This window comes from Bubalus bubalis, chromosome 14 (assembly GCF_019923935.1).
Source record: "Bubalus bubalis isolate 160015118507 breed Murrah chromosome 14, NDDB_SH_1, whole genome shotgun sequence".
Taxonomy (NCBI): Eukaryota; Metazoa; Chordata; class Mammalia; order Artiodactyla; family Bovidae; genus Bubalus; species Bubalus bubalis.
In genome coordinates, this window is record NC_059170.1 from 72,819,404 (window position 1) to 72,841,803 (window position 22,400).

General features: G+C 41.1%; 1 protein-coding gene across 2 annotated transcripts; it reads left to right on the top strand.

The window, feature by feature from the left end:
- The first annotated feature begins 8,289 nt into the window (after positions 1–8,289).
- On the top strand, positions 8,290–20,738 carry LOC102411182 (ankyrin repeat domain-containing protein 26). Of its 2 annotated transcripts, XM_044928270.2 has the most exons (6): positions 8,290–8,793; positions 11,367–11,481; positions 11,639–11,812; positions 16,994–17,099; positions 18,587–18,724; positions 20,682–20,738. In XM_044928270.2, the coding sequence occupies exons 1-4, from the start codon at positions 8,786–8,788 to the stop codon at positions 17,093–17,095; spliced, it is 399 nt and encodes a 132-aa protein (XP_044784205.1). In that variant the 5' UTR covers positions 8,290–8,785; the 3' UTR covers positions 17,096–17,099; positions 18,587–18,724; positions 20,682–20,738. The 2 variants fall into 2 exon arrangements, with proteins under 2 accessions (XP_044784205.1, XP_006042195.1); XM_006042133.4 differs by lacking the exons at positions 16,994–17,099; positions 18,587–18,724; positions 20,682–20,738 and adding an exon at positions 13,778–14,102 and having other exon boundaries at positions 8,293–8,793.
- Positions 20,739–22,400: the final 1,662 nt, after the last annotated feature.

Consider the following 22,400-nt stretch of genomic DNA (forward strand, 5'->3'; position numbering starts at 1 on the left):
AAACTAGAGAAGAAGAAAAAGAACTTGGAGCAAGAAGTAGTAACCCTCAAAAGTCATATAGAACTGAACATGATAGAACACAGTCAAGTAGAGCAGTATATACTGGAGACTGAAGAGAGCGCGAGACAGGATCTCGCAGAGAAATGAAACGAAGTCAGCCTATTTTTGCAGGTTCATTTGTGGATCTGTCACGTGCTTGAATTCACCTCACTGTACATTACATTTCGATGTAGACAGTTTCTGTGTTCCCTCTACTTCCCTTAGAGCAGTTTCTTTTGTAGATTTCTGGAAGGAAAGGGACACTTGTTTCTCCCTTTAAATATTTCAGTTTCCATCACAGTTATCAGTAAACTGACCTTTCAGAATGATTCTCCATAAAGAATCCTTTTACTTATAAGACCAGTTGGTATACAGCAAGACTGTTAGGAGGAAAAGACAATATTGTGGTTTACAACCGGCACCATCCTCTTGAATTATTCTTAAGTTGTCTTGTTCATTGTTTACAATTTTAAGTTGATCTTTGTAGTCTTTGAATTATCAGATTATATAAGTACTCCTATACCATTGATTCCACTTTAATTTTGTAATTCAGATTTAATTCACTTCACATTGATGATAATTATTTTAAACGTCCACTCTTTATTTTTCACATTTAAAATTGCCCTCTGAATCACTGACTCAAAACTAAAGGGAACAAGTATAATTATCCAAGTTACAATTATTTTAAAAATGTTATCTTTTTACATTTGCCTTACATACAGGCAGCATCTCAAGAGAACTTAGAGTATTTACGAGAGAAGAATAATGTTTCCATAAGAAGTCAGATGGAACTCAGAATTGAAGACTTGTAATCTGAACTCTTGAAGATGAAAACTTTGCCAGAAGATTATAATAAAGCAGAGTGGGGAAAATATAAGCAACTCTACCTGGAAGAGGACTTGCTTCCCTGGTGGCTCAGAGGTTAAAGCGTCTGCCTGCAATGCGGGAGACCTGGGTTCGATCCCTGAGTTGGGAAGATGCCCTGTAGAAGGAAATGGCAATCCACTCCAGTATTCTTGCCTGGAGAATCCCATGGACGGAGGAGCCTGGTAGGCTACAGTCCACTGGGTCACAAAGAGTCAGACACGACTGAGCGACTTAACTTTCTACCTAGAAGAACTAGGAGTCAGAAAGTCATTGGCAAATAAAGTAAACAAGTAGTCAAGACACAGAATCACAGAAGCTAAGTTTAGTCCATTAATTTCTCTCTGAAGCCTAATTTTTGTAGAGCCAGGTTCCTGAGGTTAGTAGGAAGTGAAAGCTAACTAGATAGTCACTGCCTGAGGGTGCTCTATGACAATCTATGTTAATACTGTACCAAGTTTTTCTACACTACTTAAAAGCATGCTTGTGAAATAGGGGGAGTTCACACAGGGGTGAAAGGCAGGGTAATTCACAGAGTGGCTGAAGCTGACTGAGGGGGTGTGTGGAGGCTGGAAAAGTTTCCCGGCCGTCTGAAAGCAGAGCACTCCTAGGGCTCCTTTCATAAGCCCAAAGAGCAGACAGCAAAGGAGCAGGTACCCGAGGACACATTCTGCTAGTCGATGCCTAAAATAAGTATACACAAGGGAAGCACAGGTGCTCACAGAGAGGGTTCAGGGCTGTGGAGACTTGCTGCTGGGATGTGGGGTGTGGCTTCCGGGGAAGGAGCTCGGTGGGGCCAGTCTCCCTGCTTGGGGAACACGATGCCTCTCACTGTTAAGACATACACTGAATGCTGTTTTGACATTTTGCCTTTTGAAATGAAAAATTCTCTTCACATTTTTTTTTTAATCAAAAACAGTTGCTAACATAGGCCTTCATAGAAGTAAGTGACTTTGAATGAACTTTGGAAAAGCAGGGGATGCTTGTAATTGTTTCTGGGGCTGTTTTAGCTCTCTTCAGTCTCATCCATTGACTTTCTCATCCTCCCTTGAGATTGTGGCTCTAGGTGATTCCTCAGAGCCAAATGCTTAATTTCTCTGAGGTCATGAGAGAAACGTATGTGCAAGGGTGGTGAGAGGAAGCACTTGAACGTGGCTTGGTGGGAAGGGGTGTTTCTTCATCCCTGACCTGTTTCCCGGAGGCAGGTGTGTCCCAGAGGCAGCAGGTGTCACTGTGAGGCCACCTCCCTTTCTCTCCGACGCCCTTTCTCTCCTCTCCCAACTGTGACTTGTTACTTGAGGAGTCCCAGACACATGTGTACTTCTTTCAAACAAGGTTACAGCTATCATTGATTATAGTAGGTCTGCTGTTCTGTGTTTTCAGTGCTCAAACAGTTTAATGGGAATTCCATTTACTGTATGGCAACTTAAAAAATTCCAGTCATTTGGGGAAACATGAATGAAATTGGTGTTTTCCATCTTCCCCAGGACTAATGAGAGGCTGGCAGATGAGCATCAAACTTGAGGTGGAGAAACAGCAGAACAGATCTTTACTCAGCACTCTTAGCAGGAGGCCAGTCCTGGAGTCCCCTTGTCTTAGAAATTTCTATAATACTTTAGTGCTCAAATGAAATCTTAATCCAAGAGCAAGTGTAGTGGTTTCTACCTCAATTCCATGCCCTTTACATAACAGCTTTGAGACTTATTTGACTAAGGGCAGTTCTATTATCTTTTTGCTTTGAGTTTCAGATTTCTGATAAGTGATTCTTGTTTTTAATATGGTGAACTTCTGAGCTGGTAATTTGACTTAGGCACACTAAGTAAAAGCCATCAGTGACTGTGGTAATCAAGGACACAGAAATGTTGTGATCTTTTTTGGTCCTAGATTTCTCATTTTTAAGAGATATTGATTAAACTCTTAAATTTTCTTGAAAAGCTGCATTTGAACTCATTTAGAAATAGAATCTTATTGCCTAGTAACTGAAAGTATACATTCAGATGTCTGGCTTACTTTCTAATTGATTTCACTTTGGCTGTGCTTCATTATCATTTCCAAGCTCTACTGCACCCACTGCAGTTTTTCTGCCCCCAAGCATAAGTGAATGACTGGCACCTAAACACTAACGACATACGGGGTTTTTTTCATTTGAAGGAATCATAAGAGAAACGCTTTTAATGAATTAAACCAACTTGTGATCCTAAGTCAGAAGATTAATTTCTGCTCTAGGTTAAGATTGTTTTGTTATTTTCTTATACAAGAGTAGATCTTTAATTACTATTTTACTTACAACCTTTTAATTTAAATTTCTAAAAAATATCTTGCTGAGCAGTTATACAAAGCTTGGAGATGATGGAATTCCAGTTGCGCTCTTTCAAATCCTAAAAGATGATTCTGTGAAAATGCTGCACTCAGTATGTCAGCAAATTTGGAAAACTCAGCAGTGGCCACAGGACTGGAAAGGGTCAGTTTTCATTCCAATCCCAAAGAGAGGCAATGCCAAAGAATGCTGAAACTACTGCACAATTGCACTCATCTCACATGCTAGTAAGGGAGAAGGAAATGGCAACCTACTCCAATATTCTTGCCTGGAAAATCCTGTGGACAGTGGAGCCTGAAGGGCTGCTATCCATAGGGTCGCACAGAGTCGGACACAACTGAAGCAACTTAGCATGCATGAATGCACTGGAGAAGGAAAAGGCAACCCACTCCAATATTCTTGCCTGGAGAATCCCAGGGACAGAGCAGCCTGGTGGGCTGCCATCTGTGGGGTCGCACAGAGTCAGACACGACTGAAGTGACGCAGCAGCAGCAGCAGCAGCAGCACACACTAGTAAAGTAATGCTCAATATTCTCCAAGCCAAGCTTCAGCAATACATGAACTGTGAACTTCCAGATGTTCAAGCTGGTTTTAGAAAAGGCAGGGGAACCAGAGATCAAATTGCCAACATCCGCTGGATCATCGAAAAAGCAAGAGAGTTCCAGAAAAACATCTATTTCTGCTTTATGACAGTATGTCAAAGCCTTTGTGTGGATCACAATAAATTGTGGAAAATTCTGAAAGAGATGGGAATAGCAGATCACCTGACCTGCCTCTTGAGAAACCTGTATGCAGGACAGGAAGGAACAGTTAGAACTGGACTGGGAACAATAGACTGGTTCCAAAGAGGAAAAGGAGTATGTCACGGCTGTATATTGTCACCCTGATTATTTAACTTATATGCAGAGTATATCATCAGAAGCGCTGGCCTGGAAGAAGCACAAGCTGGAATCAACATTGCCGGGAGAAATATCAATAACCTAAGACATGCAGATGACACCAGCCTTATGGCAGAAAGTGAAGAAGAACTAAAGAGCTTCTTGATGAAATTGAAAGAGGAGAGTGAAAAAGTTGGCTCAAAACTCAACATTCAGAAAACTAAGATCATGGCATCCGGTCCCATCACTTCATGGCAAATAACTGGGGAAACAGTGGATAGACACTATTTTTTTCGGGCTCCAAAATCACTGCAGATGGTAATTGCAGCAATGAAATGAAAAGACACTTACTCCTTGGAGGAAAGTTATGACCAACCTAGACAGCAGGTTAAAAAGCGGAGAAATTACTTTGTCAACAAAGGTCCGTCTAGTCAAGGCTATGATTTTTCCAGTAATCATGTATGGATGTGAGAGTTGGACCAGAAAGAAAGCTGAGCGCAGCCAAAGCAATCTTGAGAAAGAAGAATGGAACTGGAGGAATCATCCTGCCTGACTTCAGACTATGCTACAGAGCTACAGTCATCACAACAGCATGTATTTCTCTTTGTTCCTGGCTATATCCTGCCTCTGCTTCTGCCATCCCCGTAGAACTATGCACCTGCACCCTGACACTATTCTCAGAAAACATGGAGTTTATCAACTTGTCAAGTGTCTGGTAGTCGTTAGGCTAGGAAACCCAGACTCAAGCAGTTACATCTGTGTCACTGTCACTTGGTGGGTGACCTTAAAATTTCTCAGTCATTGATTTTGTCACTAGTTTATCTTTTGCCCTCAGGAAGAATTCCAACCACCCACGTCAGCATGGGTCCTGCCAATGTAGTCGGCCTTCTCTCTCTACCACCCTCCTCTGCCCCTCAGCTCTGCATCTAACCAGACAGACTGTAGGATCCCACAGGTGGGGTTCCTCACCTCCGGTCTTTGTACGTGCTTTTCCCCTCCCTCTCCTGTACTTTTTCCTTTCCTTCAGGTATCTGCTTCCACAGCACCTCCACCAAAAAGCTGACAGGATTGACACAAAGCTGGCTGTCCCTTCTGAGTGTTCCTTGTGCCATCTTTTGTATCTTAGTATTTATGACTCTGTATGGAAATTGCCTGTTTGTCTGTTGTTCCAGTTTATGGGATATCATTTCTCAGGGTGGACTGGGTCACCTTCATCTTGTAATTCCAGTGTTTGTCACAGCACCTTTGCACATAGTTAGTGAGAAATGAATGAAGAATGAGAAAGCCAGAAGCTCTGATACTCAGCCACATGTGGGACCAAGGGCAGAGTATGTAATTGTAATCTTGTATTTTGTTTCCTGTCATCTATAGATATGTTTTCATTTTTTGGAACATTTAGAAATAGCTCAGGTTTGTTTTCTTTTTTTTATTTTTAACTAATACTGAACTCAAGTATTTTAGATAAAGAATGTAATCCTTTTTCTTTCCAGCTGCTGCTGAATTTGAATCTGAGTCCTATGAGGTGTCTCCTCTAGGATCTACAGATGGGTTGAATCTGTACAGGTTTTGAAGAAAAAAATATATGACCTGAAAGGTAAATAGTAAAAATTTCCTTTCTGGACTGTTTCTGGACTGTTTCGTTGTTTCCCATTAAACATGATGAGAAGGTCTTTATTAAAGGGAAATCTTTTTGTGTGTATGATGAAAATTGATACGGTATTTTAAAAATACTAATTTTACGTATATTTATACTACTTTTAAGCAGAAGTACTTTTGATCCTAAGTGTTTTGTCTGCACCTAACTTACCCAGCACTATTATGTTTTCCATATTCAAAGTGAAAGCGTTAGTCCCTCAGTCATGTCCGACTCTGCGACCAATGGACTGCAGCCCACCAGACTCCTCTGTCCTCCACTATCTTGTGGAGTTAGCTCAAGTTCATGTCCATTGAGTCAGTGATGCTCTCCAACCATCTCGTCCTCTGTTGTCCCCTTTGTCGTCCTGCCTTCAATCTTTCCCAGCATCAGGGTCTCCTCTGATGAATCAGCTCTTCACATCAGGTGGCCAAAGTACTGGAGCTTCACACACAGCATCAGTCCTTCCAATAAATATTCAGGATTGATTTCCTTTAGGATTGACTGGTTTAATCTCTTTGCAGTCCAAGGACTCTCGCCAGTCTCCTCCAACACCACGGTTTAAAAGCGTCAAACCTTCGGCCATCAGCCTTCTTTATGGTCCAACTCTCATATATCTGTACATCACTACTGGAAAATAGTGTCTATGTTTTAACCCCAGTCTCCTAATTTATCCCTCCCTTTATGTTTTCCCCTTTCATAACCTTAATTTGATTTTGAGATCTGTGAGTTGGTTTCTGTTTTGTAAATAAGCTTATTTTGATTAGATTCCACATGTAAGTGATGTGATATTTGTTCCTCTCTGAGTGACTTCACTTAGTATTGTAATTTTGAGATCCTTCTGTGTTGCTGCAAATGGCATTATTTCATTCTTGTGTGTGGGGTGTGTGTGTGTGTGTGCGTGTGTGTGCGCACGTGCTGCATCTTCTTTATCCGTTCTTCTGGTGATGGACACTTAGGTTGCTTCCATGTCTTGGCTATTGTCAGTAGTTCTGCAGTGAACATTGGGGTACATGTACTTATTTGAATTATGGTTTTCTCCAGATACATACCCAGGACTGGGATTGGTGAATCATATGGCAAGTTTATAGTTAGTTTTTAAAGAAACCTCATAGAGCTCTCCACAGTGGGTGTACCTAGTTGCATTCCATACGCAGTGTAGGAGAGTTCCCTTTTCTCCACACTCTCCAGCATTTATTGTTTGTAGATTTTTTGATAGTGGCTATTCTGATTGGCGTGAAACGATACCTCATTGTAGTATTTCTGCATTTCCCTAATAATTAGTGATGCGGAGCATCCTTTCATGTGCGTTTTGGTCGTCTGTGGGTGTTCCTTACAGAAATGTATATTTAGAGCCTACACGCATCTTGTGATCGGGTTGTTTTTTTTTGATATTGAGCTCTTTGAGCTGTTTGAATATGTTGGAGATGACTCCCTTGTCAGTTGCATCATTTGCAAATAGTGTTGCCCATTATGTGGGCCGTTGTCTGTCTTGTTTATGATTTCCTGCACTGTGCCAAAGCTTTTGAGTTTAATTAGATCCCATTTGGTTATTTCCGTTTTTAATATTCATTATTCTAAGAGGTGGATGAAAAAAGATACTGCCTTAATTTACGTCAGAGAGTGTTGTGCCTATATTCTCCTCTAAGAGTTTTATAGGGCCTGTCTTTATATTTAGGTCTTTAGTCCATTTCGAGTTTATTTTTGTGTATGATGTTAGGGAGTGTTCTAATTTCCTTCTTATACCTGTAGCTGTTGAGTTTTCTCAGCACCACTTATTGAAGAGGGTGCTTTGCTCCTTTGTACAGTCTTGCCTCCTTTATCCTAGATTAATTGACCATAGGTGCATAGGTTTCTGTCTGAACTTTCTCTCTTGTTCCATTAATCATTCAGTATATTTCTGTTTTTGTGCTAGGTCCAGTGTTTTGATTACTGAAACTTGCAGAGTAGGCTGAGGTTGGGGTACCTGATTCTGTCAGCTCTTGCTTTTCTTTCTCAAGATTGCTTTGGCTATTTGGGGTCTTCTGTTTCCATACACACTGTAAAAGTTTTGTTCTAGTTCTGTGAAAAATGCCATTGGCAATTTGATAGAAAATGCACTGAATCTGTGGAGAAGGCAGTGGCACCCCACTGCAGTACTCTTGCCTGGAAAATCCCATGGACAGAGAAGCCTGGAAGGCTGCAGTCCATGGGGTCGCTGAGGGTTGGACATGACTGAGCGACTTCAGTTTCACTTTTCACTTTCATGCATTGGAGAAGGAAATGGCTACCCACTCCAGTGTTCTTGCCTGGAGAATCCCAGGGAAGGGGGAGCCTGGTGGGCTGCCATCTATGGGGTCGCACAGAGTCAGACATGACTGAAGTGACTTAGCAGCAGCAGCAGCAGCAGCATTGAATCTGTAGATTGCTTTGGGTAGTATAGTTATTTTGACAGTTATATAGTTTTAATGCCACTTTGACTTCTGTGTTTATTTCAGTTTCCCGTTTTCCCTTCTTAGTTTAGGTAAGGGTTTATTGATATTGTTTGTTGCTTTCAGAAAATGAACTTACAGTTCTTGCATGTGCACACTTGTCAGGCTGGCCCACCAAGCCCCTGTGCGCATGGGCAGTGTGTTTTGAGGTGTTGCTTAGCAACGATCATTCTGGGATGAAAGATTCTAAACCGTTGAGTTTCCCAGCTGGGAGGTGGTGGCAGCTGCTGTAAACTGTCAACTGCTGTAAACGGCAGAGCTGTAAACTGCTCTGGTTTACCTGTAGTGCTTGTGTTGGGTTTAGGAGACTCTGAAGAGCTGAGGGGGAGGTGAGGTGTGGTTGGAGCTTGTAGGCTCTGTGACGAAGAAGATTTTTGGCTTCAGGAGTAAGAAGGGCATTTCGCCCTTTGGCTCCTCCATCAACCCGGTGAGAGAGAGCGGTCATAGAATCAACTTCCAGCCCGGGCACTGCATCCGAAACGAGGACCTTGGAAAGATCCACAAAGCTGCCAGTATAGGCAATGTAGCCAAAGTGCTGCAGGTTCTGTTGCTCGGAAAGAGTGGCCTGAACGACAGGGACAAGATGAACAGGTAAGCGGGTGGAAGGGCCTGGTAGGGGTCCCTCCTGTGAGTTTCCCTTCCAAGGCTCTTGGACACCTTCCTGGGATCCAGCACCCCAAAGACTTTATAGGCAGCAAAAAGCCTTAGCTGGTTTCAGACCCACTTGTAATTCCCCTTATAGGGCACTTTGCTGATCGTTTTGAAGTCATTTAACTGAATGTCAGTAGTCACAGAAATGAAATGAAATATGAATAGCATCTGTTTTTTCTGTCTTCCTCCTCCTTTTTCTTTGCATGGGTTAGCATGATGTACTCATGAGTAAGAGCTCTCAAGTTCTGTAGCCTTCAAGAAATCTTCTGGAACCTCCTGGCTCTCACATTTTTTCTCATGTGATTTATGAAAACACTTCTTCATGGATCGCCTATTGTGGATCATGGCAGTGGACAACATGATGTTGTCAGCATCTTATTTTTAATGTACACATTTTTATACTGTAAGATTATATATTACAGAAAACTGCCTAGTGAGCAAAATAATTCCCATGACAGGTCAACTTCTGGATTAAAAATTCTTCAGATCCAATTCAATATCTGTTTTATATCAGTGTACACTTAGGTATATATGTTCTTTGCTGAAGGACCTTAGAAGACAGCTTTGAAGTAGGAAGCTGGCTGTGTCCTTGAATAGGAAGACATTTTCTTAGGATGTATGGTCTTTCTATACTTAAACCAAATCAATGTATTGTGATTTTAAATTTTGGGTTATCTATGCTGCCTTTAATTGTGATGAAATTAAAATTTTACATGGTAGACTAAGACTTGCCCTTCTTGATATCAAAATGTGCTGTAAGTGCCCACAATGTATTCATTTACTAACAACTGAAAGGGGGATAGATAAATGAATGGAACAGAATAGAAAATGCCCAAACACCCAAATGTATGTAAAACTTTAGAACTTGATACTGGTGACATTTTCTGTTAGAAAAGATAAATTGTGTGTAGATGATGGAGAAATAACCTGATAAAAGAGAAAAGTAACTAGATTTTTATCTCACCAAAAAGTTTCAGATGGAGTGTGGATCAAACATTTTAAATATGCACAGTGAGAAAAGTACCAGAAGAAAACTCAAATTCCTATTTACACATTTTTTTTCTGCTGACAGAGACCTTCTTTTTTTCTATTTCTATTGTTTCTTAATCTTAATTTTTTTTCTAATTGGAGAATAATTGCTTTACAACGTTGTGTTGTTTTCTGCTGTATACAATCATAAATCAGTTCTAAGTATACATATATCCCCTTCCTGGTGAGCCTCCCTCCCACCCCAAAGACCTCGCTAAGAATTATTTCAAAATTCTTTTTTTTTGAAATAATGGAGTTTCCTGGATTTCAGCACAAAAAAAAAAACCCCAAAAACAAAAGAAGGAAATCTGGAGGTTGAATTAACATTTTAACAACACACAAAAAATTAAAACTCTCTGTCGATCAAGCTGCCTATAGACAAGTCAGATTAGCAGACAGGGCTGGTCTTTTTGACACTAATAGGGATGTAGCAGAGATTAAAAATAATTTGTCACTTTCAATTTTTTTTTTAGAATTTTTTTTGAGGATTGATATCTTCTGACAACTTTCAGCCCTTTCATAAGTCAAGGGAATCTTGGGAGTTGCTTGGTGGTCCAGTGGTTAAGACTCACTGCTGTGGGCCCAGGGTTCGATTCCTGGTGGGGTAACTAAAATCCTGCAAGCTACCAGGATATATGTACACCATAAGGAATATAGGCAATATTTTATAATAACTTTAAATAGAGTATAATCTATAACAATTGAGAATCACTATGTCGTGTACCTGTAATATATAATAATATATAATATGCATCATCAGTGCTTTCAAAACAGCAACCTTAAGCAAAAAGACCTTATGATAATTAGACCAACAGGAAAAATAAGCAAGAAACAAACAAAAATGCTACTAATTATAGTTGTACAGACATTGTGAATTATAAATTTCATTCCAATGTCAGAGGTGTTAAAATGTGAGAAAATGAGGATATTAGAATCATCGAAGTACAATGCTGTCTGTAATCCTCAAAGTATATCTGCAAAGGAGGTGTCATATCCTTTGACTTCATTGAGATGTTGTCCTTGTAAACTAGTAGTACTAGCAATAAATATGATAATATGACCTAACAGTTACTGAGCTGTTATCTGCCAGGAACGGTTCTGCACCCTTTGCATGGCTCTCATGTAAGCATCACAGTGCTGTCCTGTGAGATAACTACTACTCCCTCTCCATTCTGTTGATGAGGAAATTGAGGCACAGAGAGGCTGAGCAATGGCTAATGAGTGACAGAGTGAAAGTCAAATACAAACCCAAGTTGAGCTGAATCTCAAGGTCATGCTCGTTCTATTCAAGTAGATGGTTCTTGCATTACTGTGGTAAGAAGAGCTAAAGCAAATATAGACTGTTCTTACTCCAGAAGAAAACGAAATCTTTGTTTTAAAGTGATAGGAATAGCATGCTATTGAATGTTTTCAATCCCAGGAACGATTGTTTGCCTTGAAACAGTAACACTAGAGTTTCCTAAAAACTGCTCTTGCTTTTGTAGGACTGCGCTCCACTTGGCCTGTGCCAATGGCCGTTCATTGGTGGTCACTCTCCTCCTGGAGAGAAAATGCCTGCTTAGCCTCTGTGACAATGAAAAGAGGACAGCGCTGATGAAGGTATGGGACAGCGAACCATGTCCACATGAGTGGGTGTGATTTCCTGAGACTAAAGGTGAATTTATCTCATTGAAATACAGCAAACTGGTGAAGCCTGTGGACTGTTTACTTTGAATTCCTAGAATTCACACTCTGTTTCTTGCCACAACACTAACAGGCCATAGAATGCCAAGAGGAGGAGTGTGCCACTCTTCTGCTGGAGCATGGTGCTGACCCAAATGTCACGGACGTCTGTGGCAACACCGCTCTCCGCTACGCTGTCTTTTTCCAGAATGTATCACTCGCAGCAAAGCTGCTTTCCTATGACGCCGATATAGAAGCCAGGAACAAGGTATCGGTCACCTAACTTTATTTACCAAATATTTGTGAATCATTTTTTTAATATACATGTGTTTTTTTTTTTTTTGTCCTTGTGACTTTATTAAAGTATGTCAGCAAAATAACCTGCTTTGTTTCAGCAAACTTTACACCTAAGTAAAATTTTTTTTTTTACTTTTTTTTTTAATTTTATTTTATTTTTAAACTTTACATAACTGTATTAGTTTTGCCAAATATCAAAATGAATCCGCCACAGGTATACATGTGTTTGTAAATAGGTAAACTGAATAGTGTCCATGAGGCCCTGTTACAATGGAAACAGTTCCAAACCCGAGTCAAGGGGTGGGCATGAAAAAAGTCAGCGCCCCCAGAAAGGGCAGAGCTCTGTCTGCCACCCACCCTTCTACCCTAGAAGGAAGGCTTTCCCATTAGAAGGTGCGTGGGAGTGGGTGGTAGGCTCCGAGCCCACAGGAAATGAAGGCCTGTGGGGAGTGAAGTGATGTGGGCACTGGTTGTTTACAGGGGCTCAGGGAATGTGAGCCCCTAGGGGTGGGCAGAGGAGGAAGGAGACCCAGTGCCCAGCAGGGGGAGCTGGGTGAGTGGAAGTGGGCCTGGGAGGCAGGCCTGGAGCCCTGAGCCCTCCAGGACCCTGGGTTCTGAGATCCAGCCAGGCGGGTCAGGTCATGTTTGACACCCAGCAAGGGCGTTCTCTTGTGCTGGTGACCACTTGGTTCACCAGGTACCCCTCGGGGTCTCCCACGATCAGCCCCAGGGAGCTGCTCCGCGGGGTGGCAGCTGTGCCTGGGGAGCTGCCCCTCCTGCTCTTTCTTCAGGAAGCATGTGAAGTCCGGCCTCTGCAGCCCCGCCAGGAACTCCCTCCACTCTCACAGGTGGCCTCAGTTTTCCGTGTTTGGAAGCTCCAGCCTTCCCTGAGTGAAAGTATTTTGAAGAAACCAAACTGTCTACGATTTCACTTTAAATCATGATATTTCTCAAGCATTAGAGAGTAAAGCATTCCTTTATGTGTTTATGGCTGGTATTCGTGATAACACTGCACTTGTTAAAGGTAAAACATTTTCCAAATAATTCCCCCAACTTAAGTTTTTTGTTTTTTGTTTTTTTTTTTTGTAATCACTCTGAAATAACACAGTGAAGCAAAATTTGCCTCAGTAGACTTTGTCTTAAAATTCAAACATAACGAAAGCATTTTACAACATAATAGAAATCCTGCTGCTGTTGACAAATTCCCATTTTATTAAAAATGTTTTCTATAAACATGGTTTCTCTCTCACTGCCCAAGTCTTAAGAGGGTAAAAGGAAAGAAATGGAGCAAGCAGGTGAAAAGTGCAAATCAAGCTGGAATTTTGGCAGTTGGGAAATGCCAAGAAGAGGATTTATTTTAACATTTATTTATTTGGCTGTGCTGGGCTTAGTTTCAGCATGTAGGATCTAGTTTCCTGACCAGGGGTCAAACCCAGGCCCTCTTTACTGGGAGCACTGAGACCCAGCCACGGGACCACCACAGAAGTCCCAAGATTTTGGTTTGTGCTTTTCATTCCCTTCAGTATATATATTTCTGTGAGGTGCTTTACAGTTTTCAGGAATAATAGTTGTTATTTTGAAAAAGAGTGTGAGTGAATTGTAAACTTGTCTAGGTGCCAGTTTTAAGAAGACTCTGAGCAAAACAGACTGGCAGTGAACAGGTGGCGATTAAATGGGAATTAAGAGAGAACAAATGATTAACTGATATATTACCCTATTCTGGCAGAACCATCCACTTAGATAAGAGTCTAGACTCTGCTCTCCCATCTAGAATGTCTTGATGGGAAGGAAGTAAGGGGTTTATAAATAATGAGATCAGGTTGCCTTTTGGGTTTACTAGTCCCTATTCTACCACTGTTTACCCAGGAAATTTTTAAAAATTGAAGTTTTGATGACTTTTGCCTCTTACACTTTTCTTTTTTATTCAAACCTTCAGGTAAGAGAAGGAATTGGCCGTGTGAGTAAGAGATGGAACTGGAGTGGTTGCTGCATTAAGTCTCAGCTATATTCTGCTGGTGAACCACAATTATTTGGGAAAATGTTTTGAAAAAATTTACAAGCCTAGGCTGTTCCCTGAAGATTTTGACTGAGTAAATCGAGGAATGCTTGGACGTGTGCATTTAGAACTATTCCCTTGCGATTCTTTTTTTTTTAATATATATTTATTTTAATTGGAGGCTAATTACTTTACAATATTGTATTGGCTTTGCCATACATCAATATGAATCTGCCACGGGTATACACATGTTCCCCATCCTGAACCCCCCTCCCACCTCCCTCCCTGTACCATCCCTCTGGGTCATCCCAGTGCACCAGCCCCAAGCATCCTGTATTATGCATTAAACCTGGACTGGCGATTCGTTTCATATATGATATTATACATGTTTCAATGCCATTCTCCCAAATCATCCCACCCTCTCCCTCTCCCACAAAGTCCAAAAGACTTCTATACATCAGTGTCTCTTTTGCTGTCTCGTATACAGGGTTATTGTTACCATCTTTCTAAATTCCATATATATGCATTAGTATACTGTATTGGTGTTTTTCTTTCTGGCTTACCTCACTCTGTATAATAGGCTCCAGTTTCACCCACCCAATTAGAACTGATTCGAATGTATTCTTTTTAATGGCTGAGTAATATTCCATTGTGTATATGTACCACAGCTTTCTTATCCGTTCATCTGTAGACGGACGTCTGGGTTGCCTCCATGTCCTGGCTATTATAAACAGTGCTGCGATGAACATTGGGGTACACGTGTCTCTTTCAATTCTGGTTTCCTTGATGTGTATGCCCAACAGTGAACCACAATTATTTGGGAAAACATATTAAAAAAGAATACCACTCCAGTATTCTTGCCTGGAAAATCCCATGGACAGAGGAGCCTGGTGGATTTAGCCTGGCGGGCTACAGTCAATGAGGTCTCAAGAGTCGGACATGACTTAGCAACTAAACTACTACTACTAACTAGTAAAAAAATTTACAAGCCTAGGCTGTTCCCTGAAGATTTTGACTGAGTAAATGGAGGAACGCTTGGACGTGTGCGTTTAGAACTATTCCCTTGAGATTCTTCTCCAATCCTTGATCAATAACTATGGAGTGAACACATGTCATTTCTAAATGACACCCTTCATAAAAGAAAGTAGTCTCCTGAAGTGTTGGAGTTTGATCAATGCTAGCTACTTCCATCAGCTCCCTCCTTTCCAACAACATTAGCCAGACTTTTTCTCTGCCCCTGTGTTTGAGATATTAAAAGGAGTATCATTGGCAATATCTATGGGCTTTCCTTTTCCTTCCAACCACTCTTCATTCAGTGACACTCTGAGAGTCTTTAGCGATTTCCTCATGGCGATGTCACTTTGTAGAGTCTGACCCTTTAAGGATTTTACACCTTCTCTTACCATCCAGGTCATTAGGTCAACAGATATTTGTTACCAACGGGGTTTTCCTCACTGCAGTAATAGTAACTCATGAGCCTTTTTTGGTGTCAGCTGCAGGACAGACTCTTGCAGTGTGTCTGTTAGAATTGCTGATCCCTGGCATAAGCAGATGAGAGCTTTAAAACCCGTGAAGTTAGTAACAGTACAGAGGGGAATTGTTCGAAGCATTTATTTCCAGCAGGCTTGGAAACTCATTATCCATTTTATTAACAATCTAGAAGAATTCTAGAGATAGATTGTAGTTTCAACAGGCAGCGGAAACATTCTTGACTGTGAATTGAGTCTTTTTAAAAGAATTTATGTTTACTTGAATTATGAGTCTTAATAGCCATATTTATTACATATTGGGACCCACTTTTTTTGTGAAACATATGATACTAAAGAAAGGAAAGGTTTCACATACAAATATTTGCTTTATACCCACCTGTTTGGAAACAGCAAACATAAAACCAAAAGAAGGCCATAAACCAAACATGGCCCTTGGATATGTTTAGTTACCTCCACACATTGAGTCAACATTTCAAATTTAGGAGGCTCATGCAGAAGTTCAGGCTTCTCCAAGGACCAAATCTGGATGCCCTTTGGCCCATCCTACTGTTTGGTCTGCATGCAGAGGCCACCCCTTCTGTGTGGGACATGTGTTTTTGGGGTTACCGGTCTCACCTGACTTTATCACTTACTCAGGTCATCAGCTTTCCATCCATAAGCATTTGAATTTCCAATTTTTGATTGATCGTTTATTTTGATAAATATTTGAAGGTTTTAAAGACAATCTAATTAATCTATTGTTGATTTCATGTTTTAAAAAATATCTTAAGAACGGGATTGAGTTTTTAAATTAGAATTTTTAAGTTGATTGTGGCGGTTTTGCACCGAGTAACTCTCACAAACACACAAGATTATAAGAGACAGCTCAGGGAGATGTGGTGGAAGAGCAACTCCCCGAGAAAATGTTGAGCATGTATTTATTGGTAATTTTATGTTGCAATCTTTAACTAAGAGCAGTAAAGCAAGACAGACACCAGAACCCTGGGATTTTGGAAGCTTCTTCCTGGTGGTCTGGAGGTAATCATATGAGAGTCATCAAGAAGGGTCTTTGAAGATAAGGTGGGGAGGGCGCTCATTCTGCATGCAGTTAGCATCTAGCGAATGCTGACCTCTCAGCCAGAACGTCTAACTTAAGGAAGGGCGGTGGAAAGAGCAAGCAAGGAAGAGAGAATGAGTAAGATTAAATTCCAGGAGACTTTCCTGAGAAAGCAGTAAAACAGTGTTCCCACAGTTGATTTTTTGAAAAAAAGAAAATGTTTCTCTCTTTGCATGTTCATGTAGAGAATAATATTCCCACTGGAATGTCTGTAAACCTTTTGAGTTTACTCATGGTCATCCTTGGATAGGTTATGCATGCTACAGATAGTATTATATATTTCTGCCTCAGCATTGTCCCTAAAATATGCAATTGATACAGTAGCTAAATGATACCCACACCCCCTGCATTGGGAGCTTAACACTTAGCCACTGGACCACCAGGGAAGGCCCAGAGGAGGAGCAGATTAAAGAGAAAGAAGGTGCACAGGGTGATGAGGAGGAGGGGGCCTCTCTTTCATTTACTTTCTGATTTTTATTTTTAAGTTCAGAGAATCTATTACATGATTTTAATTTCAGTTTAGAAATAGGTTAACTGTGTACATTAGAAATGGTTTTCCCTGTTGTACAGGATGATTGGACACCACTGTTACTTGCTATACGTGAAAGAAGAGGGCAAATGGTGGAGGTTTTAGTGAAGAAAGAAGCAGATATACATCGGTTGATAAGATGAAAAGGTACCGTTGTTCTTTTTCTTTTAAAAACCCTTAGTGCTGTTCTAGGATGGTAATATCAAGATTAAGTGAATAAGAGGATTCATTTGTGATCAACACATCATCACTTAGGTAGAAAGTCAATTATTCTGACTGGGAATCAGGAACAATATATAGCAGGAATGTATAGCAGGATTCGTATTCCTTTATAATATTGACTGATGTCATATGCAACCTGTTTGTTTGGTTGATCTTGTAATAGCTGAGGGAGTTCAAATTAGTTTTATTAGCTTTATGAAATATGGGTTCTGCTTTTTAGTTTACCTCATGACAGTATCGAGTTTCTTAATTCTTTTAAAAGAATTCTTTAACCTCTACTTTATATGTATGTATTTTTAAAAGATGCATAGTAAACCTAAAAGACTTGATTTTGTCTTTTGGATAACTCTTGGCTTTAAATTACTTTGTTTAAAGAATGCTGATGTTATTAGGTTTCAAAAGAGTCAGATATAGCGACTAAATAACAACAGCCACAAAAACATGATTATTACTCACTGTCACCAGATCCTGTGGACTCATCAGGTTTTATCATTTCTCATTTTAGTACATTTTGATATTTTCATTTTTAATGCAGGTAGAAGGAAGAAAGATAGCTTTGATTGGATAAAAGCTTTAACAAAGACAAGTCAGAGGTGGACAATACAGATGAAAATGATGGGCTTTAGATTCAAACTAGGTTCAATTCCTAGGTTTCCTACCAATTAGGGTTATTTACCATTAGCAAATAAGTTTCCTAATATGAAAGGCAAATAGTAATGCATCTTTCAAAGGTGCCTGTGTGTAAGAAAGATTTTATATATAGTATTTCATTTTCAGTGCCTAGCACATGCTTGTCCACATCATTAACTGCCACCATGACTATTTACGTTCCCATTATTATCAATATTTTTGAATTAATCCTGCAAGTAGCCTTTCCTTAACCCAACCTCTAGCTGACTTTGAAGCTGAATATATCAGACTAAGGAGGAAATGGGGGAATTCATCCCTTAAATAGTCACCTGCCTCAGATAAGTGACCTCAGCACGGTTTCTTGTCCATCAAGGACTTTATTATTATTTTTTAAAAACTTTTATTTATTTGGCTGCGTGGGGTCCTAGTTGTGGAAACTCTTAGTTGCAGCCTATGGGATCCAGTTCCATGACCAGGGATGGAACCTGGGCCCTCTGCATTGGGAGCCTGGAGTCTTACCCCCTGGCCCACCAGGGAAGTCCCCATCAGGGACTTATGCAATAGTAAGTGCTGCTGCCTGGCATCCCAGTGGGACAGGAGGCTTCTTTTCTGTCCCTTCATTTTAGCCTTGGAGGTAATTTACAAAGATGAACACTTGAGCCTGTAAATGGTCAGTTCTTCATGAAAGGGCAAGGCGTTCACTTGGTAAAGCATATCAAATTAACTGTTTAAGTAAGTCACCTCAGCTTCCTGAGGCTGAAGTCATCTCTCTGTTGTTTTAGAACAGCCCTCATGCTTGCTGTCAAGTATGAATCACCAGATGTCATCAGACTTCTTCTGCAGCAAGGTGTTGACATCTTTTCTCAAGATGTTTTTGGATGGACTGCAGAAGAATATGCTGTTATTAGTGGGTTTGATATGTAAGTGTTCACATTAAAATGCCAGTTGTCACTAAACTGCAGCCAAAACTAATTTTAATTGTTACTTGCTACGTGACCAGTGAGAGTTCCAGTTTGGTGCAGGCAGTTTGGAGAAAGGTGGTGAGATGTTCCCCCTCAAGAGCTGAAAGCCAAGCAAAGGCCAATTAGTAACTCTTGGCTGTGGGCTTGGGGTGCTTTATCTCAGGACATGTAGACCTTGATCCTTAGAAAGGTTGACATTAGCCATTTCATTCCAAGTGTGACCTCTCAGTATGGGGTATGAACACTGTCACACATGTGATATTTCTAACTAGTTCCTTGGGTTTTGAAATATTTAGTTCAGCAGCAAATCCTGTGTTTTCCCTTGAGGACTTGCCTCTCTGTACGCTTCTGCTTGAATTTTCCAAGAACCCGGTAGATTCCCTAAGATCAATGAGACAGTCCTCTTCCACAAGTCATTTGGAGGGGAAAAAACAGTTCCTTCTCACCATTCTGTTGCTTGCATTGGTTCCACTGCTGCAGCACCGCTGCTACAGCTGGTCTTGACAGGGTCTGCTTGGCAGCTGGATCTGGAATCTGGATTGGCTCTATGAAGACTTTAATAAAATCATTTTAAAAGGAAAAAAAAAAAAAAACTCATCCTGTGTGGGCTCACGATTGACCTTTGCTCCCGAACTTTAAGGTGATGCACACGTAGACTTCAGAGTGAGAGCTCCTTTGTGGTCATACATACGCTTGTCGCTCGGTCACTGTTGCAAAGCACCAGCACCCAGTTCGGGCAGCTGGGCCGCCTAGCTTCCCCCCTCAGTCAGAGACCTTATGTGGAGCCCACGTGTAGGCCTAAATCTTCACGATGAGGTGCCCTTGAGGCTCTTATTTATCTTTTCTGCTAGCAGATGTCAGGGGGGGACCATTTTAGGCTGTCAGAGAGGGTCAAGTGCTCCTGCAGGGGTTGAGCAATCTTCCCTTTCTCCTTTGTATCTAGACTTGAAGCTCAAGGCGGCTTTCTGTCCTGTGGGGGCACCTTTTCTTAGGTCACAGGTTCCCTGTCATCCTTCCCAGAGTAGTGGGTGCCAGCTTGCCTGAGATTCCCTAATTATTCTTGGCCCCTCATGGGATCTGTTTCCTGTAATAATGAAAATCTTCCAATGGATTCCTATCCGCCTCCACCTTAAATGTTTTCAGAATCTGCCCCATAAGGAACCCATTTCAGCAGAAATCCCTAAGTAAGATAGTTGGAATTGAGAGAGGTAAGCCCTGTCTAGAGCTTGCCAGTGTCCACTGCAAGAGTAGGGATGTGTCTTCAAGTGAACTGGAGAGGGACATGGAGATTAAGCATCATTGTCAGAAAGATCTGCTGGTTCAGAGTCTGAGCAGGTAGAGAAGGAAGAGTAGTGGTCCAGGCCAAGTCTTGATTGTGATTAGCTTTCGTGTGATTAGCTGCAATGATGGGGGATCGTTATGTTCTCTAATGTAGTGAATGCATATGTTATAAATAAATTTAGGTACACATTATTTAAGAGCTGAGATTCTCTATATTATAAACCACAGAGAACAGCTGATCACCAGATTTAATAACAGTTTCATGCAACACCTGAATGTTAAACGTATGAAAAAGCGCACATCGGGTTTTACTTGGAAAGTAGTTCCAGCAATAAAGTTCAAGAACAAATTATTCCATTCTTTGACTGTTTCGGCAAGCATTTGCTGGGTATATTATCTCATTAAATCCTCTTAATCCTCTTGTGAAATCAGGCAGTAAGATCCCAGCTGTGTAGAGGAAGACTGTGAACTGAAGAGAAGCAAATCCTGCAGGAACAAAGTGCAGTTGGTTATAGAGCTAGGATTTGCAAGCTCGAGAGAGTTTTCATATGCCAAGCTAAATCTAGTTAGTTATTGGAGCTGTACTGCCCTGAGTTCAAGACTACTTCATCTTCCTTTTCTTTCTTTCTGCAAGGAGATCCAACCAGTCCATCCTAAAGGAAATCACTCCTGAATATTTTTGCAAGGACTGATGCGGAAGCTGAAGCTCCAATACTTTGGCCATCTTATGTGAAGAACCGACTCATTGGAAAATACCGATTCTGGGAAAGTTTGAAGGCGGGAGGAGACGGGGACAACAGAGGATGAGATGGTTGGATGGCATCACCAACTCAATGGACATGCATTTGTAAAACCTCCAGGAGTTGGTGATGGACAGGAAAGCCTGGCATACTTCAGACCATGGGATCGCAAAGAGTCGCACACAACTGAGCAACTGAACTGAACTGAACTGATGTTGATATTTTCATAAAATTTGAAAAACAGTGTAGATGCATGAAAATATATGAATAAAATTATATGAAACAGAGGCTTTGCTCATAATATATCCTTAAGAATACTGATATATTACTGATCTATTGTATATAAATTCTAAATATGTGTTTCTCCACATACCTTATTATACTTATTTTTTTTTCTGTAAAGTTTGTTCTTGACTCAGAATGTCTCACTTTTTCCTTTCTTCTTCCTCCTCTACTTTAATTTTTTTCTTTTTTAATATTTACTGTTAACCTAATTTTTCCTTGAAGAACACATTTCTTCAGGGTCTGTTCTTTCAGTCCATCTCTCTCTGCCTCTATTGTGAACATGTTTGCTTGTGGCTTTCTGTTTAGAGTGTTTGTGGCTTTCTTCATGATGCTTGCCCTACTGCTTTACCCTTGTTTTTTTTCCCTGTTTCTTAGAAGGAGCTGATTTTTTTCCCTGTTTCATTGGCCTCTAGCTGTTTGACAAACAGAATAGAAGTAGTTTATCCTGTTTGCAGTTCTAGCCCATCTAAATAAGGTTCTGGGGGAGGAGCCAAGATGGCGGAGGAGTAGGATGGGGAGAACACTTTCTCCCCCACAAATTCATCAAAAGAGCATTTAAACGTCGAGTAAATTCCACAAAACAACTTCTGAATGCCGGCAGGACATCGGGCACCCAGAAAAGCAACCCAACTCTTTGAAAGGAGGTAGGAAAAAATATAAAAGACAAAAAAAAGAGACAAAAGAGGGAGGGACGGAGTTCCGTCCTGGGAAGGGAGTCTTAAAAAGAGAGAAGTTTCCAAACACCAGGAAACCTTCTCACTGCCGAATCTGTGCTGAGCTTTGGAAGCACAGAGGGCAACATAAAAGGGAGAAAAAAAATAAATAAACAATTAAAAATCGCAGATTGTGAGCCCTACGTAACTCCCCCAGCGGAGAAGCAGCACAGATGCCTGCACACGGCATTAGCAAGCGGGGGCTGGGCAGGGAAGCGCGGCGCGGGCTGTGTCCCTTAGAGTAAGAATCTGGCCGAATGTCCTGAGCGCTATCTGAGCGAAATAATTTGGGCTAGCAAACCAGACTGTGGGATATCTACCACGTGAAAAGCCAGCCCTAAGACACTGCCAGGCCCACACACAGAACAAAGGACTGAACAGAGATAGCCGGCTGCAGACCTTCCCCCTCCAGTGACAGGCAGCCAGAGCCGGAAGGGGGCAATCGCAGCCCCAGAGAGACACTATCTATAAAACTGTAAGCAGGCTTCTTTGCTAACTAAAACTTCTTGGGGGGTCTGGACGGTCAACAGCTGCCTGAGAAGGTGTGCCGGTTTTACACCCAGATAACCGAGTGGCGGGGAAGCGATAAGTCGCAGCATTGGCGCCCGCCAAACA